General features: G+C 37.4%; 1 protein-coding gene across 3 annotated transcripts; it reads right to left on the bottom strand.

Annotated features, from left to right (window-relative positions):
- Nucleotides 1-2,507: 2,507 nt before the first annotated feature.
- On the bottom strand, nucleotides 2,508-16,581 carry LOC121516923 (large neutral amino acids transporter small subunit 1-like). 3 transcript variants are annotated; one of them, XM_041798350.1, is made up of 11 exons: nucleotides 16,411-16,581; nucleotides 15,254-15,787; nucleotides 15,010-15,135; nucleotides 13,233-13,338; nucleotides 13,031-13,075; nucleotides 11,367-11,490; nucleotides 11,173-11,276; nucleotides 10,881-10,977; nucleotides 7,431-7,580; nucleotides 3,921-4,095; nucleotides 2,508-3,687 (listed from the first exon to the last, which is right to left on the bottom strand). In XM_041798350.1, exons 1-11 carry the CDS (start codon nucleotides 16,484-16,486, stop codon nucleotides 3,611-3,613), a joined length of 1,614 nt encoding a protein of 537 aa, XP_041654284.1. In that variant the 5' UTR covers nucleotides 16,487-16,581; the 3' UTR covers nucleotides 2,508-3,610. The 3 variants fall into 3 exon arrangements, with proteins under 3 accessions (XP_041654284.1, XP_041654285.1, XP_041654286.1); XM_041798351.1 differs by having other exon boundaries at nucleotides 15,254-15,784; XM_041798352.1 differs by lacking the exon at nucleotides 2,508-3,687 and having other exon boundaries at nucleotides 3,970-4,095; nucleotides 7,431-7,518.
- Between the last annotated feature and the right edge of the window lie 462 nt (nucleotides 16,582-17,043).

Below are 17,043 nucleotides of genomic sequence, written 5' to 3'. Positions count from 1 at the left end.
TGTTAAAAAGAAAAAACATGTGGCTACATTTACAGCTGCCAAGCTTGACGCCTCTGAACTTTTCAGAACGACTCCATTTTGCATTGCATGTATGGAAGAAGGACTTAACTTGTAACGGCTCTTTTAGTAAAGTCAACCTCAGGGCATGGAAATGCAGTATAAGTGAAAAAGGTTTAAAAAAAAAAAATCCCAGCAGGCATCACTATACAAAAGGCAACATCCAAACACAACTAAACTCTCTGCCCAAGGGCATGATGGGAAACTCCACTCACATGTTCCACCAGATTTGAGATGGCAGTTAGCATAGCTTAGATCAATTGACTCTTTACCGAGTTAAACTAACACTGGTAGATCTACACTGTCAAATAATTCCAACACTGAAGACCATTTCACTCAGAACAGAGTTAAAGTTAGCCTTTGGGAGTTAAAATCAACTTTGAAAATGTTTGACTGAGATGTCCAACAGCTGTTTTGGGATGTGATGTGGAATAATCTTCTCACCATTTTCTACTTCGTAGTCAGCAGAAGTGGGAAAAGTACATCTTCTCAAGTACAGTTGCTCTGGTTAAAACATACTTAAATTTAATCTTTGAGTTTTTTTTTAAAGTGGTTGAAACATGAAGGAGCAGTGGTGGTCTTATTTTACATCACAGCTGCAGGGAGACAATACAGTGGCTAAACTAAAGTGTGCTAAGGGGATAATAAAGTATTAATTTTATGCTATTTAAAAACGTCAGTGAACTAATTATTGTCCTTAATGGCATCCCAATTAGTGCAGTTATGCTGACGGCTCTAATTTTGATGTATTTTGAAAATAAATTCTGAATACTGATGCATGTAATGCATTGTATGTAAGGAATTATTCATAATTTCATAGTAAACAATGCTTGAGCATATTTCTATATAATACATCCCCGTATTTTACTTATCTTTACAACTTTGACAGACTTTCTTTATTCTTAAAAATTAAATGAATCACTCCTGTTCCTCTCTATGCCCCCTCTTTTTTAAACAAAGTATCAAAATACTCTGTGCGTCACTTGTGTAATATTGGATCCTTGCCTGCCCAATCTCCCATCACTAATATTGTGTCCAGCACCTCAGATACTGCTTTCATCAGTAGCCTTCAGACCCTCTCATTTCCTCCTCAGACGGATATGAACTCTCCTGACAGCACTGGCATCAGACGCATCATTGTCTGCCGGCCAACAAACAAGAGCAGATAAACAAGAAGGGACAGGGCGTTTCATAGAGATCACTAACCAAACACTTGATGGCTCTGATGATAACATCCTCGGACAACATTTGGAGAAAATCTCGCTTGTGACACTTCCTCATTTGGGTGGAAGTGATCCTATGATGCTGGATCGCCTGTTGTATTTGGAAGTGTTATCTGCAGAGAGGCTGGCTGGTCTTTTGTTAACTGATACAGGTATATTGGGATGAGACATATTTAGTGCAGTGAGGAATCTGATGTGAAGCCTCAGAGAGCACTTCTTTTGTTGGCTTTACTTTATAAAACAGACAGATTTTGAACAAAAATATTTTTATTAATATATGTACCTTTCATGGTCCATGACAAACGAACAGTTACAATAGTGGGCAGAGCTTTTTCAATTACTTAGATTAAAAGTATGGTTATCTCACTTACACTTCTTCATAACTTTTCTTCTTCCATTCCATATACAGTAATAGCTTTTATACAACTTGTTGTGCATAAAACAAACTATATGCTCATATATGTAGGCAGCATTTAACCTTTTACAACCAGTGATACACTTCATGCTTGTTTGCAAACATGTGTTTCCTTCTTCATTTCATAAAATTTATACTGGAAGGGTTCGAACAAAATCAAACCCAAAGCAGCTGTGAAATATTATGCTTGCAACTTTAAAGTTCCTGTATGTTTAAAAATATATAAAAGCATACATAACTTATTTAATCTTCTGGAATAAATAATTGGCTTCAAGAGGAATTGATGCACTTCCTTCTAGATTTACAAGTTTAAAAAAAATCACAGTGGTGTTTTAAGCTTTGATTGATTGATTATTTGATTTGTTCAGATGCTGTTGTCTCATTTCCATAAAGACAGGATGATGACTGAATGACATGTGAAAAAAAGAGGAGTAATACTTTCATCTCTGTTCAGACATCTTTAGAGGCCCTTGACTCTTTTCGTTGTTAGTAAATGTGAGGACTTTGTCTGCATAAGCATTTATGTTTAAAGAATAGCGCACATATTTTTTGTCTGTCTTCATCCAATATGCAGTGTAGTTTGATCTGACTGTGAAATTTAGCAGACAGTGGGTTTTGTCTTCAAGGACCCTCTTAATGTCAGTGCAAAAATAAGTTAAGATTATATCCCAAACTACACAACCTCTGCCCTCCTTTACTCTCCTTTGGGATCCAGAGCAGACTGGGAGTGTGCGTGCAGCAACTTTGGGAAAACATAATTTGGATTTTAAGGTACATTTCCTACTTAAAAAATAAAGGCAAAGCACATGTCAATAATTTGCAACATTCATTCTGGTCTTATAGTGACAATAAAACCATAAAACTTGAACATCAGCACTGACATGTCTGTCATAGACTATACAAACAATGCAAAACACTAAAAAACTAAAGCAAAATTACTAAATACAATCAGAATGACATCTGTACAACACTTCATTTTCCTATGATAATGCCTCACAAACAGGAGCTGGTATCCACTCTGTTTTTTTCATCAAATATCATCACATATGGAGCAAGACAATAATGTGTTTTGATACAGAAAAAGTTGATACAGAAAGCAGAGCAGATTCACAGCAAAAAGAATCACTACATATATGGTTTTATCTCACTTTAGGTTGTGCTTCACGACTGTGATGTGGGATCATTTTACAAGTAAATAAAAACACAAAACTAAAAAAAACATAGGTATTAGTACTGTATGAGTAGGATGTAAACTAGGCTAGAAAGCTAATCCCTCCAACCTTAATCTTTTTATGGAAAACATTTTAAAGATTGTTTCTTTAATGAGGTCTCTTTTGTCTCCATCTATCTTTAAAGCTGAAAGTAAAATTCAAAAGCATTTTGCTGAAACTAAAACTACAATAAACTATGTATTACTTGGTTGTTAGTGTCTGTTATTTGTACAAAAATTCAAAGATTTTGTGTCACTAAACTATTCATTTGTACACTTTAGGTGAACAATAGGCCACTAGAGTGCGTTGTATGCAGCTTCTGATGCTATTTGACTGTCCACTGACTTTCATGCATGCACACAGACGCATGTGCTAGTATTTGAGGAGTTATAATAGTCAAATTAAGTTTGGAATAAAGCAGCTGAAAATGTAAAAAAGAAAAACTTTCCTTGGTAATATTATTTCAAATTTAAAATGTTTCTAGTGTTCATATATGCTATCATACTTTGTAATCTATAGCATACATTCATGTCAAACCCTCTTTACCAGGATTGCCAGGCTCACTTTCTTTAAGGTGCAACCTGGAAAAAAATGGACTTCATGAAACAAGTGTTGCCAAATGACAAGGGAATGAATGTAAACATGTCAAGAATGTTCAGACATAAATATGGACTCAGTCTTTTGCCCTATTCAAGCTGCAGGAGTTACTCAGCCGCTTCATGCCGCTCCCTCTCCTCAGGAACAGACATGAAGATCTTCTGACAGAACATGGTGAAGATTTCTGAGAAGAAAAACAACTCATGACATTAGCCGCTCAGTGCAGGTCAGACGTCTTCACATTTTATTAAACATCTGAGTAACACCTTGTTTTGTGTGCTTTCCAACAACTATGCAAACATACTAAACGTATCAGTGCTGCGTATCAGCACATATTCCCCCATGAGTTTCATAACAAACTGAAATGAATTCTTCTCCAGCCTTGCCAGAACAAATAAACGTTAATGCTTCGCTCACCCAGCATCTTCTTGACCACATGAGGTTTCTTCCACTTGTAGCCCAGGAGGTACGCTGGGATGCCCGTGAGAATAATGCTGCAGCCGATCAGGCTCTCAAACGGAGCTGCCCAGAAGGACACAGCAATCATGAAGACACAGCCCAGAACAAAAGTTATGGGGATGAAGAGACACACCTATAAAAATAAAATAGAAAAGACACCGTTTTTACTTATGAAAAAAGATTAGGTATAAATATAGTATAAACTGTTTAAATACCATACAAGGTGTTTTTATGTAGAGAGATACAGTAAAAGGTGAAAAATGTAAGATGTTTTATTTTTACATATAGCATTGATGCCTGTAAATAAACACTTTATTAAAACTGTAAAATAAAGTCTAGAAAATGTTTGGAAATACATATATTTATGTAAAGATTAGAGGTGCACATTCCAGGACTAAAACCTTGTTCTTTGATCCAACAAAATGTTCTTTTTAACTCCAGTACATTTTGTTAGCTGTCTAATTCTAAATTCAGATTAATAGTTCCAAATATATTGGAAAAATGAATTGGAATTTAATTATTTTACTTTGTTTTTAACATATAACATATACCACAAGGAGGATCAAAAAGTTAACAAGCCATGTGAACGGTTTAATATACTAGTAAAATATGTCCTTTAATTTCTGATATTAATGGTAGAATAGAGATAGGGCGATACAAGTTTGGTTTATGTCAAAGAGAACAAAAAGAAGACCACAATTTAACCACCGTTCATATCTGTCAAAACAAGAGCAGAGATTTATTGGAAGAGCAATGAAGGTATGTCAGCATTTTCTTTGATTAATTCAGACTCAAGACCTGCCCTTTTAGTCTGGCTTTTGACTAAATTTCAGCTCATCACATTAATCTGTATTGGTATCTTAGGTTTTATTTTACTCTATTTTAAATCCAGAATTATGTTTTAGTTGTTTATTCTATCATTTCATCATAATTAATAACAATTCAATTATTCTTTTTCTGTCATTTTATTTTTTATTTCATGTAATTTTATTTTTTATTTCATTCAATTCTATTGTTATATTTCATTTTATGTTATTTTGCTTTTACCTAGTCTCCAGGGTTTCCTCATTGCAAATTCGAGACAGCATTTCCTCTGTACAAAAGTTTCTCTTTTTAATAGAATCTATAATTTATTATATATTTGCCAGCGTTGTGTATGGATTACAGGGTGGGGGGGAGGGGTGGATGGGCAGAGGACAGGTTTTATTTATTTTTCCTGTGTGTAAAGCACTTTGTACAAAATATGCAATACAAATAAGGATTTTTTGATTGAGTGATTCAAGTCATTATAGTGTATTAAAATTAGTGTTATACAGTTAATTTAAGTTTTAAGTTAATTTTACAGTATGGCAAATCAAATTAATTCAAAGAAAATAAATATGTTTGATTTAAATGTAAAGAAAAACTTTCAAGAGAGTACATGACTAAAATGTGAATAAAACTTTAAAAACTTTTTTATATGAAGTATAAGACCAATACTTACTAAAAATATCTGCTAAAATAAACACTGATTTATATGGCTGTAATGTGACACATCTAGTCACAGCATGCATCATAACTGGCACAAAATATTAATCATTACAATGGATAAACTGGATGTTTAGTTAAAATGGCAGCATAAGAAAAAATGGACACTGCAAGACTATTTCTGTATGTCAATCATGTTTAATGCTGCTGACTTGTGATGAACTATTATTAATTCTGCCATCAGCTGCACATTCTACCTCTATCTTCCAGAAAACTTTGTAAATAGCTTGCATTACAAACCAGGAAGGCCAGTTTTAACAGCCTTTCTTCCTTTTATTTTAATTAAAAAGGCAGTGTACTCCTGAGTAGTTGACTGTTTTTATGAGTCCTCAGTTCAAAGCAGCATAGGTGAGCAGAGGTAAGCAGCACATCTCTACTCATCATCTTTTGTTATTGTTTTGATTGACAGCCCCCTGGAAGTGGAATTTACATAGTGTGTGTTTTAAAGTGTGTAGTTTTTTTGTTTGAATACCTCTATATTTCTGTGGTAGGGACGAAGGTTATTATAGTTTACTAAAACTAACTAAAACTAAAATTCAAAAATCATTTTAGTTAACTGAAACTAGATAAAAACTAAGATTTACTAGAATATGAAAACTAACTAAAACTATACAATGCGCTTACAAATCTAACTGAAAACACATAAAAATAGAGACAAAATATCCTTAGTTTTAGCCTTTGACAGAGCCATACTGCCTGGCACCCACATCCAAGCCTGGGGAGTGTAAAATGGCCTGATTTGATTGGTTAAGATCTCACAGTAGTAGTTTTATGTCCAGAGTTGTATTCAAACACCATCTATGAATAAATAAAATGACAAGTGAAGAGTAGCTTGTTTGAATATGTTTTTAAAAATGTATGACGTTCATTCAGCCCTGACATGTATCTGTAAAAAAAACTAAAACTGACACTAAAACTGATAAAAAACTAAACTAAAACAAAGCATTATTGCAAATCAAAAACTAAACTAACAAACCAGCGGAAAAAAAATAATTAAAACTAAACTGAAATTGAACACAGAACATGAAAATGAAATCAAAATAAAAACTAAAGAAAATTCCAAAACTATTATAACCTTGGTAGTGACATTCTGTTAGAATTTTAGGGGCGTTTGCATTTACAACTGTTGTAATTCTTTTATCCAGTTCTTCATAGATCTGCCTAGAGGTACCTCTTAAGCCTCCGTTTAAAACATGTGTGAACACATGGTTGTTGATAATATTATCCTTTATATTATCCCTGTGTTATTTAGAATTTTATCGAATTTTTAAAGTAACTGGGTACCTTTAAATCCTGGTGAAAATTCTGACCCTCAGCACCAATATAACTGATCAGTAAAGATACATAGTGGTGTTCTGGAAATTTAGTTTCACAGCTAGCTGAGCTTCACAAGGTAATGAAGCAAAATGCTTTGTTGCCCTGTCTGTGGATTTAGAGCTAATAAGCCAGCAACCATCTTGTTTCATGACTGAATAACATCTACGTGGATAGCTCTATTTATACCTTGTTAGTGGTTTACTTTTAAAACAAATTGCTGAGGACACTTTGGCTCAAAGGAAAAGATGAAAGACTGTGATCAACTAAAGTAATATTCCCATGATCAAACAGGAACAAAGAGGCATGTATTTGTGCTCACAACCAATCCCCTTATCTTGAAAACACAGCATGGTTCCACTTCCAGATAATAACAAGAGCACTGATACAATGGTGCTTTCATAAGAAAATAAACGATGAAATAAAAAATGTAGGTGCCATATGAAACCAGGAGGTGTGTCGATGTTTTGCACACACAAAGAAGCCGGCCAAGGTTCAGCTGGAGGAAAGGTCGTGTTTATCTATCAGTGAGTCTCAGGTGCTTTAAAATGACTTTTCATTGATTTATCTCCCCTGTAACAAGCATTGACCAAATGTGATGAAGCAATTCAGACACTGGCACTTCACCTTAATGGGCCGTCTGAGGTCGGGTTTGGTAAAGCGCAGCCATAGCATGCCCGCAATGGCCATACCCACGCAGAGCCAGGTGAAGAAGCTAAAGAGGTTGATGACAGAGAAGATGTCCTGAGAGATGGCATACAGCATGGACAAAATACACTGGAAAAAGAGGGGAAAGACAGGGTAGTATTAGTCTTACAATATATCCATAGCCAATGAAAAATAGCTCTTGGTCTTCACAATTTATGTTAAATTACAGGTTATGATTTTTGTGCACAAGGCTTAATGCTAAAAGAATAATCACTATGTTCACATGCACAGTTTAGTTGAGCAACATTAAGATATAAGCGTAACTGGCTTGCTATCCTCGTCTTAGTATATGCACAGTAAAGATAATAGTGAATTGACCAGAGCTTGCCTGCCTCTGTTATGGTAGATGGCGATATGCCCCCTTTCAGTTAGAAACTGTGGATCTTCTTCCTGTTGACTGTACTAAAGAGTTAGTAAGCTGCTAACTCAAACACAGAAACACTTTACAGCCCTGTGAATTTTCTGAACACTCTTCGCTTTCATTTTCTTGCAAGTTAGATAAATGCTATGCCTCTAGCTCCTTGGTTCTCAACTGGTGGGTTAGTGGGTCACAAAGCCATTTTCAGTGGATCAGATGTCTGCCTGAAAATAACATATGTGGTTAAAAGTCTTATTTTAGAAGAAATGTCTCCTTTTTTGTTTTGTTTCATCTTTTGTTCAATCTCAAGTCCAAACTACCCCATTTCTCATCAAAAACATTTGGTTACAATTAAAATTTGTGAGAATTTTGATCACGGTTTGTCATTAAGGAGATAATGGTAGGTCCTTCATTTGTTTAAAATGAAGAACAACTGCTCTAGCTTAAGTTGATAACAGAGGGGAGATGACAAATCAGCGTCTGCTGTGCACAGCATTCATACTGTTCATCTTTCAGATTAAAACCAAGCTTGGTAATCATGCATGGAGTTCACTGGCCATATCATCGAGGTGTGTTTTTCCAGGTGTGTTTCTTACTTTAAGAAATACAAGCAAAAGGTTTTTAAAAATGGAGTTGTGTTAACTAAAACTAACTTAAAATCCATAATAGCTTATTTGAACTCTATTTGATAGAACATATTTTTAGTTTTAGATAACAGTACCCAATCATTCTAAGTATGTTTTTGTCAGTGTACTCAAATTATTTGACAATTATCCCTTAATCTGCATAGTTTTCCCAGAATGCCTTTGCCTTTGAGCATTAGACACTTTTGCCCCATGTGCATAGTTACTGACTCAGTTAGACAAGTCCCATCGGTGGCGACCTACCATCTTGTCATTCTCACTTGTAGTCACTTGAATCTGCCTATCTTTAGTGGCATAAATCTTTAGCATATATGATGGAAATAGGGAAGTTTGCAGTGGATGAAGACTATGTGGCTTTATGAAAAATACTTAAACATGTACTTCTGAGTTGGATTTCAAAAGGATTTTTATGTGTAGGAAAGTTTCCACATCATAGTTTAACTCAAAATGTTAAGTTAACCCAACATAAATGTACAAGTAAAACTGATTTGATATAATTTAAAAACACCTGCTACTAAACAAATACTGTTCCTTTAATGAGTTTTACTTACAATTTTTACATAATCACTGGCCTCTGATATTTTGAGTTCTATTACCTCATCCTGGATTGCAGTGTAAATTATACATGTTAAGTTCAGTCATACTCAAAAAATCTATTTCCACTACTTAAAATGTTGACATAATCAGTTTTAACAAATATTTTGAGCATTTTCAACTTGATCAGTTTTACAGTGTAATACAATGACAATTACTTTATCAAAATAGCTACTAAAACAACAGTCTAAACTGATGTGTGGCCTGCAGTCTGTATAACTAACAACCAGAGGTGTCAAGTAACTAAGTACAAATACTTTGTTACTTTACTTAAGGAGAAATTTTGGGTAACTATACTTTACTGGAGTAATTATTTTTCAGCCTACATTTTACTTCTACTCCTTACATTTTAAAAAAAGCCTCGTTACTGCTATTTCATTTCAGTTTGTTTTCATTCCGACTTGGCATCGTTCAAAAAAATACACAAATAAAAACCCAAAACCTATCCAGATAAATTGCGCCATCCAGATAGAGTGAATTGGATTGTGGTTGGATGAGGAGTATAAACATAATACCATTCTGACACCCTATCGGTTTGTACGCGATCCATTGCACCTTCGGACATGACACAAATCACGTCACACTCCAGCAAGGAAATAGCAGACGTATGTAGCCTAGTACGAAGATGTCTGTGGCAGAGACTCAAGAGAGCTGGAGCGAAATGTCCCAACAAGCACCAGCGAGGAGGTTGGTAGTACACATACTGTATATGGTTCTTGAATGTACTAAAATGTGTTCATTTTCAATGGGCATAAATACGGCTGAAACAGGTGCATTCCAAATTTTTCAACATTAACATTTTAATATAACATTATAGTCATTATGGCCTTTAATAAAATGTTTTTTGGGGATGTGAGGTAGTGCACTATGTTAGAATGGAATGCAATGGAATGGTAGAATGGAATGGTAGAATAGAATAGAATGGTATAATGGAATGGAAAGTATAATGGATTGGAATGGTGGAATGGAATGGAATGGTAGAATGGAATGGTAGAATAGAATGGAATGGTAGAATGGATGGGAAAGTATAATGGATTGGAATGGTGGAATGAAAGGAATGGAATGGTAGAATAGAATGGAATGGTAGAATGGAATGGTAGAATAGAATGGAATGGTAGAATGAAATGGTAGAATAGAATGGAATGGTAGAATAGAATGGAATGGTATAATGGAATGGAAAGTATAATAGATTGGAATTGGGAATGGAATGGAATGGAATGGTAGGATGGAATTGGCCCCTGTGGCACAGTCTAAGCTTTTGTCCTTAATGGAATTTTTTCCCCTTTACATTACTTTTACTTTTATACTTTAAGTAGTTTTGAAACCAGTACTTTTATACTTTAACTTGAGTAAAAAGCTTGAGTTGATACTTCAACTTCTACAGAAGTCTTTTTAAACCCTAGTATCTATACTTCTACCTGAATAATGAATGTTAATACTTTTGACACCTCTGCTAACAACTAATTTGTTGTTGTCTTGTTTTTCTTTTTTGTATTTTTTGCAGGAAGTGTGAAATCAAACAAAGTATGTGACTTTATCCCCCAAAGTTATTTTTACAAGAAAGACAGGAAGCATGGGCAGAGCGAGCAGGACATGCACCAGAGACTAGGAGTTGATCCTGCAGCAGTGCATTAAGGACTATCTGTATGGGCGCCTGCTCTACCCACTGAGCTAAACCAGCAACCCCCCAAAAGCTAATTTGACAGGGAAAATGTTTAACTGTGAGCATTTATAAAGCATAAAAGTGGCAGTATGTTGCTGCTGCATCCTTACTGTGAAGATGAGGGATGGCACTGGTGTGAAGAGGTCAGTGTGGACCAATCCCAGTGCAGCAGGGAGCTGACCTTCTCGAGCTCCAGCATAGAACAACCTAAAGGGGCATAAGGCACTTGAATATCATTTATTAGCATAGTAAGCTGTCTGTAAGTGATGACATGGATTTTTTGATAACTTTGTCAAGAAAAACATTACACACTCATTCCCAACTCAAATTCCCTCTGTCAACTGTAGAAAAGATAGACGTAATGAACTGCTGCATTATCATCGCATTCAATTAAATACAAACCTTGCAGAGGTAAACAAGGACCCATTGACAGCTCCAAAACAGGACAATCCCACAAAGACAGGAATAAGCCAGGACATCACACCAAGGTGATATTCTCCAAAGCTCTGCCAAACAGCATTTATGAGGAAAGTTCACATTTTGTTAAAACACAGTTTACGGCTGCCAAATCTGGCTGTCAGAAGTGTGAAGCTCACCACAGCAACAGCCTCGGACTCCACCATGACTTGAGGAGGGATGGTGGTGAAGTAGGCCAGGTTGGTCAGAACGTACACAACCGTCACTATAGGCATGGATATGATGATGGACAAGGGAAGGTTCCTAGTGGGGCAGAATTAAAGGTCACTAAAGGAAAACTGTATTTGACAAAATCTCTGAATGCTTTACTGTATTGATGAGGGCTTTATGTGGCTTTTTTTATGCAATCTAATCTGACCATAGTAGTTCATATGTGATTAGGTGCATTCAGTGATGAGTCATGCTAGTCTATATAATGTAACAAAAAAAAGTCTAAGTATACCATGCTTAAGGCATTATATGAAGTCCAATTCTGTGCCATAAAACTGATGTTTACAACATTTTTTTTTCAAAACTAAAGCAGTTATGAGGCTGTTGTTAAAGTGGATTTTATTAAATTACAAGGTTATATGCAGTGCCTATAAAAAGTATTAACCCCCTTAGATGTTTCACCCCTTGTTAATTTTTTAAAACAGTCATGGTCTAGATAATTTGACTTTTTTGATGAAAACAAAAAACACTTTAATGTCAAAGTGAAAACAGAATTCTACATGTCAAACAAAAATATGTCGTTTAAAATAAGTGATTGCATAAATATTTAACTCCTTTAAAATGACTGACCTAATTCTACAGAGGTCCAGCCAATTAGTTGTAGTGTTCCCACAACTGATAAAACCTGAGTGCAGCGAATGTGTCTCAAGTGATTGAAGTATAAAGATACTGGAAGGTCCAGTCTGTGGTTAACCAGTATTCCTGGCTACCATTACACCATGAACACAAAGGAACACTCAAAGCAATTCAGAGAAAAGGTTAAAGAAACGTAAAAATCCATCATCCAGAAATAGAAGGAATATGACACACATGTAAATCTGCCTAAATCAGGTTGTCCTCACAAACTGAGTCACTGTGCAAGAAGGAGATTAGTGAGAGAGGCCACAAAGACTACTGCTTGGCAGACACTAAACTCTGCACATCACCACAAACACATCCTCCACACTGTTAAGCATGGTGGTGGCAGCATCATGCTGTGGGGATGCATCTCGGCAGCTGTCCCTGGAAAGCTTGTAAGGGTAACATGAATGTGGGAAAATATAGGTCCTGGAGGACAAACTTATTCAGTCTGCAAGACAACTACAGATTGGAAGAGGATTTCATTTCCAGCAAGACAATGACTCAAAGCATACAACGAAAGACACAAAAATTGTTTAAAGACAACAAGGTGAATGTTCTGAAGTGGCCAAGTCAAAGCTTAGACCTTAATCCGGTAGGCAATTTGAGGATTGGCTTGAAAAGGGTTGTTGTACTAAATCCCCATGCAACCTGACAATGTTTTCTACTTTGTAGAAATCTGTTTTCACTATGACCTTAAACAGGTTTTTTTGTCTTTTTTGTTGGGGGGGGGTAAAAAAAGCTAAATTATATTGACCATGCTTGATTTATACAATCGATAAAAGCGTAAAACATCCAAGGGGGTGATTATTTTTTATAGGCACTATAGTATGCTGTGTCTCCATGCAGTTAACTGATGATAAACAAGATGCAGTTAGTCATGCACTTGGCATATGCAGTATTTACAGGAGAGGCTGTACAATCCTCAATACAACCTTCATTACATTTAAGTCACCTCTCTGGATTGATCATCTCCTCTGTTACGTAATTCAGGTAATTCCTAGAGGAAAACACAGAGCAAGAACATTGTTTTAGGGATTGGGTAAAGACTTGAACTATTGTTTATTGGGTTGTAAAGCCAAGTAGTTAGCTGCTAAAAATAAATGTTCATCTATTTCAGGTCTGTGATTATATAAATAAAGTGACAGTTCCCTCACCAGCCTCCAAAAGCAAAAAGACCACTGTAAAGAGCCAACACAATGTTGTCAACTCCCATTTTGCTGCCTTCAAAAGACTTTTCAGGTGTAAGGTACGGCACATCACCTGCACAGACAGAGATAAGAAGAAGAAAAAGTTAAATCTAAAACAACTGAAAGAGAAATATCTCTCTCTGCTGAGGGATTTCTGTCACTTTTTATTGCTTGCATGAATGCCAGTCAGTACTCGCTTGCCCTTTCACACACTTGACATTTTCAACCAAGAACCAGCCTGTTGGGTCTTCATCCGATCACTTTGTCCCGAGGCCTGAGCGTCTGCTTTGATGTACTGAAACATAATTAGACCCTGACCAGCTGACATTTGAGATGGAGCAGAAAAAGTATGCTCGTTTATTCACACCAGCTAAAAAAAACAGTCTTTCATTAAAAACCATCAAGTAGTATTTGTGTGTGTTCAAAAGTGTGTGTGTGCTTAAGCCTTGGCTGTGCATGACTCTCTTCTCTACCTGTCGCTTTCAGATGCTAATGACTGTGCTCTCTGTGAGGCCTATCACACACACATTATTTTCTCACTCCATCCTCCTCTCGTGCACTTTGAAAGACCACAGTGTGACAACAGCTTCGCCGCCTAGTTTCCATGGTAACACAGTGTAGAGTACAATGGCGGTGGGCTCGGCTTGCAGAGGGGGGGAGAGCAGCAGATGTATTAAGAAAAACGTGGCCTCACTGTCTTCCCGCTTTTTGGAATTTTGAATCTCATGGCTGGAGTTCACTCAGTTGCTTGATTTCAATTTTTAGAAGCATAAATGTATAAATATTTCTATTAAAATGAAGCAGATATATACATATGAATCATATCAGCAGGAGTGGTCTCAGTTTAATCAGAAACCAATGAGAAAGATTCTGTTAGCAACATGATGTATGTATGAGTCACATATGAAAAGATGCCCTGCAGCGTTCAGCTATTAAGCTCACCCACACACTGTAGAAAGACACACATGCACATGGTCGCACGGTGGCTCAGGCCCAGTCACTTGGCTTGCAGACAGACAAGGCTTTGTGTTTAGACTCAGTAACTGTGCTCACAAAGTGAAAGGAGGGCAGTCTGCTTGATTGGGCTCATTAGTGTTAGTCAACTATTTGTTGATCGTTACAGACAAAAGGAATTAACTTCTAATTGAGTGGCAGAAGATGGTCATCTGGATGACACGACAATGGATATAACTATATTTAAATAAGAGGAATGATACTTCTTTGGGTTTTTTCCTGCTTTACTTATCATAAAGAGTATTTAATACCATTCATTGACTGGCATTATAGCTTGACAATTATTTGGCTTACAGCCAGCTAGAGCTTACTCAAACTATGATTAATTTTCCTGTGAATGAGTTGTGCAACTCTAAGTTAACTCAAGCATCAAACTTCAACTATTTTTGCTATGATACTAAAGGGAAGATGAGCTAGACTGCTATTTCTTTATTTGGACAGTCTTACAATACAACATTTCTACCTTATTCAGTCCACTTTGCATAAACTTATTATCACAGTTATGATCTCAGCATGCCAAGACGCCAGACAGTGAATCATATGTAACTGGAAAACCCCGCTGGTAGTCATGAAATTTAAATAAGTTGAGATATTAAACTATTCTGAATGAATGTGTTATTTTAGCAACCCAGCATCCAAAAGCTATGAACTAGAGAAAATATAGACAATCTGAACTTTAAGGCATCTTCATATGACTTTATCTGTGTATATGAAAGTCAGCAAGACTCACCTGTAAATATCTGGATGAAGCCAAAGAGGATGATGATGACCAGGGCTAGCAATTTAGAAGCTGTGAACAAGTCCTGGACTTTGGTGGCTGCTCTCACACTGATACAGTTTACAAATGTCAGAGAGGCTACAGGAAGAGTAAAAAAGAAGAATAGCCAAGGGAATTATAGAAAAGTAACCATGAAATGTAACTGTAATTGGTAAATAAGAAGAACATGTTTCAGAACCTAAAATCTGTCACTCACTAAGACACAGGCAGGCAATGAGCTTGGCAGCACTGTCCGGCACAGCACAGTTTGGGTACAGAGGTTTCAGCAAGTACGTAGCAAACACCAGAGACACCACATACTGGGATGAAGGCCGGATTATCAGCATCTCTACCCACAGCTTCAGAAAGGCCGCCAGTTCTCCATACACCTCCAGGATGTAGGTGTAGTCACCCCCTGACTTTGTGATGGTTGTGCCCAGCTCGGCGTAGCAGAGGGCACCCATGGTGGAGATCACTCCGCAGACAGACCAGACAATGAGTGAGAGCCCAGCCGAGCCAGTCTCTTTGACCACACCTGTCGGAGTGACGAAAATGCCAGAGCCGATGATGGTGCCTATTATCATCCCCACACCATTGAAGAGGGTGATGCTGCGTTTCAGTTCAATCTTCTCCCCTTTGGCAGGGGAGTTCTCTGTGGGGCTGGTGGCAGTGGCGGCAGAGACCATGGGGGTGGTCGGAGACGTTGGCTGCTCCACGATGAGACCATCTTGATCTGGGTCTGCTTCAGCTGCTAGGGGAGACAGGACAACAGAGCAGATGGAGAGAGTTTCACATTTGAGGTACAAATGTGCATTTAAAGCCACGAAAATGAGAAACTCATCACTGAAACATTTTTGATGCTGTCTGGTTTTATCTATTAAATCAGACATTTCTGAGCACATTTCACAACAGTTTTCTCTACTGCTACACTAGGTATCAAGCAGGAGAGGAAAGCTCTACTTTGAATTCTTGGTCAGCAATTTGGGAAATGTTGTGGAACAGTTTGTCCCAACAGGTAAAACAGGATCATCCTAGCAACTTCAATAACCTGTTTTTATGAATCACTCCCTCATTTGCATCTCTCTCAGTCAAACACTAACATATTGAATCAGGTAATTTCTACACACATACACAAAAGGCAAAGTGAGGCATAAAATGTCTATTTTAAGGTAACATTAGTTAAATTTTATCACCTGTCACTTCAGTCACCTGCCATCATGACACAAGAGTTCAAAACTGAATGATAAGTCTCTAGAGCAAAATCAACACAGTGTACTTTTTACATTAGGCAATGTTGCATCAGAACGCATGGCGGGATAATGCAGCCTTGCACCATGTGGTATCTTCAGGAGAATGAGCATGCACTGTACCTACCCCCCATCTTCTCCTGGCTCACCGCCTTGGCAACGCTCTCCCGACTGCTCCGTGATTTCAGCTCAGGCTCAGCCATCTTCTCCTCTTAAACTGGGTTCCCTTGTCTTGTCTTTTTCCTCCTTACCCCCTTTTCCTTCCTCCCTTTATGTCCCCTTCCTCCTCCTGCCTAGATTTCCTCTCTGCCTCCCTAACATACACAACCTCACCCCCCCTCAACTCTCTCTCTCTCTAACCCTCCCTGATTCGTCCTCTCTCACACACATGCACACGCACTCTCCTCTTCATTTGCAAACACGCCGCCTTCGTCAGACTGGAATCAAACTGACCCTGATCCTGTCTCTGTCTCTCCCTCCCTCCTCTGTCTCTCCAGGATACAGCAGGGAGGAGCTGAACCTTTGTGATGCTGCTGCTGCCTGAGTCCACACCCACTCCAACTGAATGATGGGATTGCCCTGAGTGGGAAGTAGGTTACTTGCAGGCACCATTTGGAGGGCCTGTCATGTGACGCTGTAATCTCTCTGTGTGCTGCCTAATCCAGTAGTATACAGTCTGTCAATGTGTGCCTGTTTGTGCCATCATGTCAGAGTGAATTAGGGAGGATGTTGTAAATCTGGTGCTCCCTCTAGAGGTGTT

This window comes from Cheilinus undulatus, linkage group 11 (genome assembly GCF_018320785.1).
Source record: "Cheilinus undulatus linkage group 11, ASM1832078v1, whole genome shotgun sequence".
NCBI classification, from domain to species: domain Eukaryota; kingdom Metazoa; phylum Chordata; class Actinopteri; order Labriformes; family Labridae; genus Cheilinus; species Cheilinus undulatus.
Note: the sequence above shows the minus strand (reverse complement) of the source record. Positions and strands in the feature narration are given on the sequence as shown.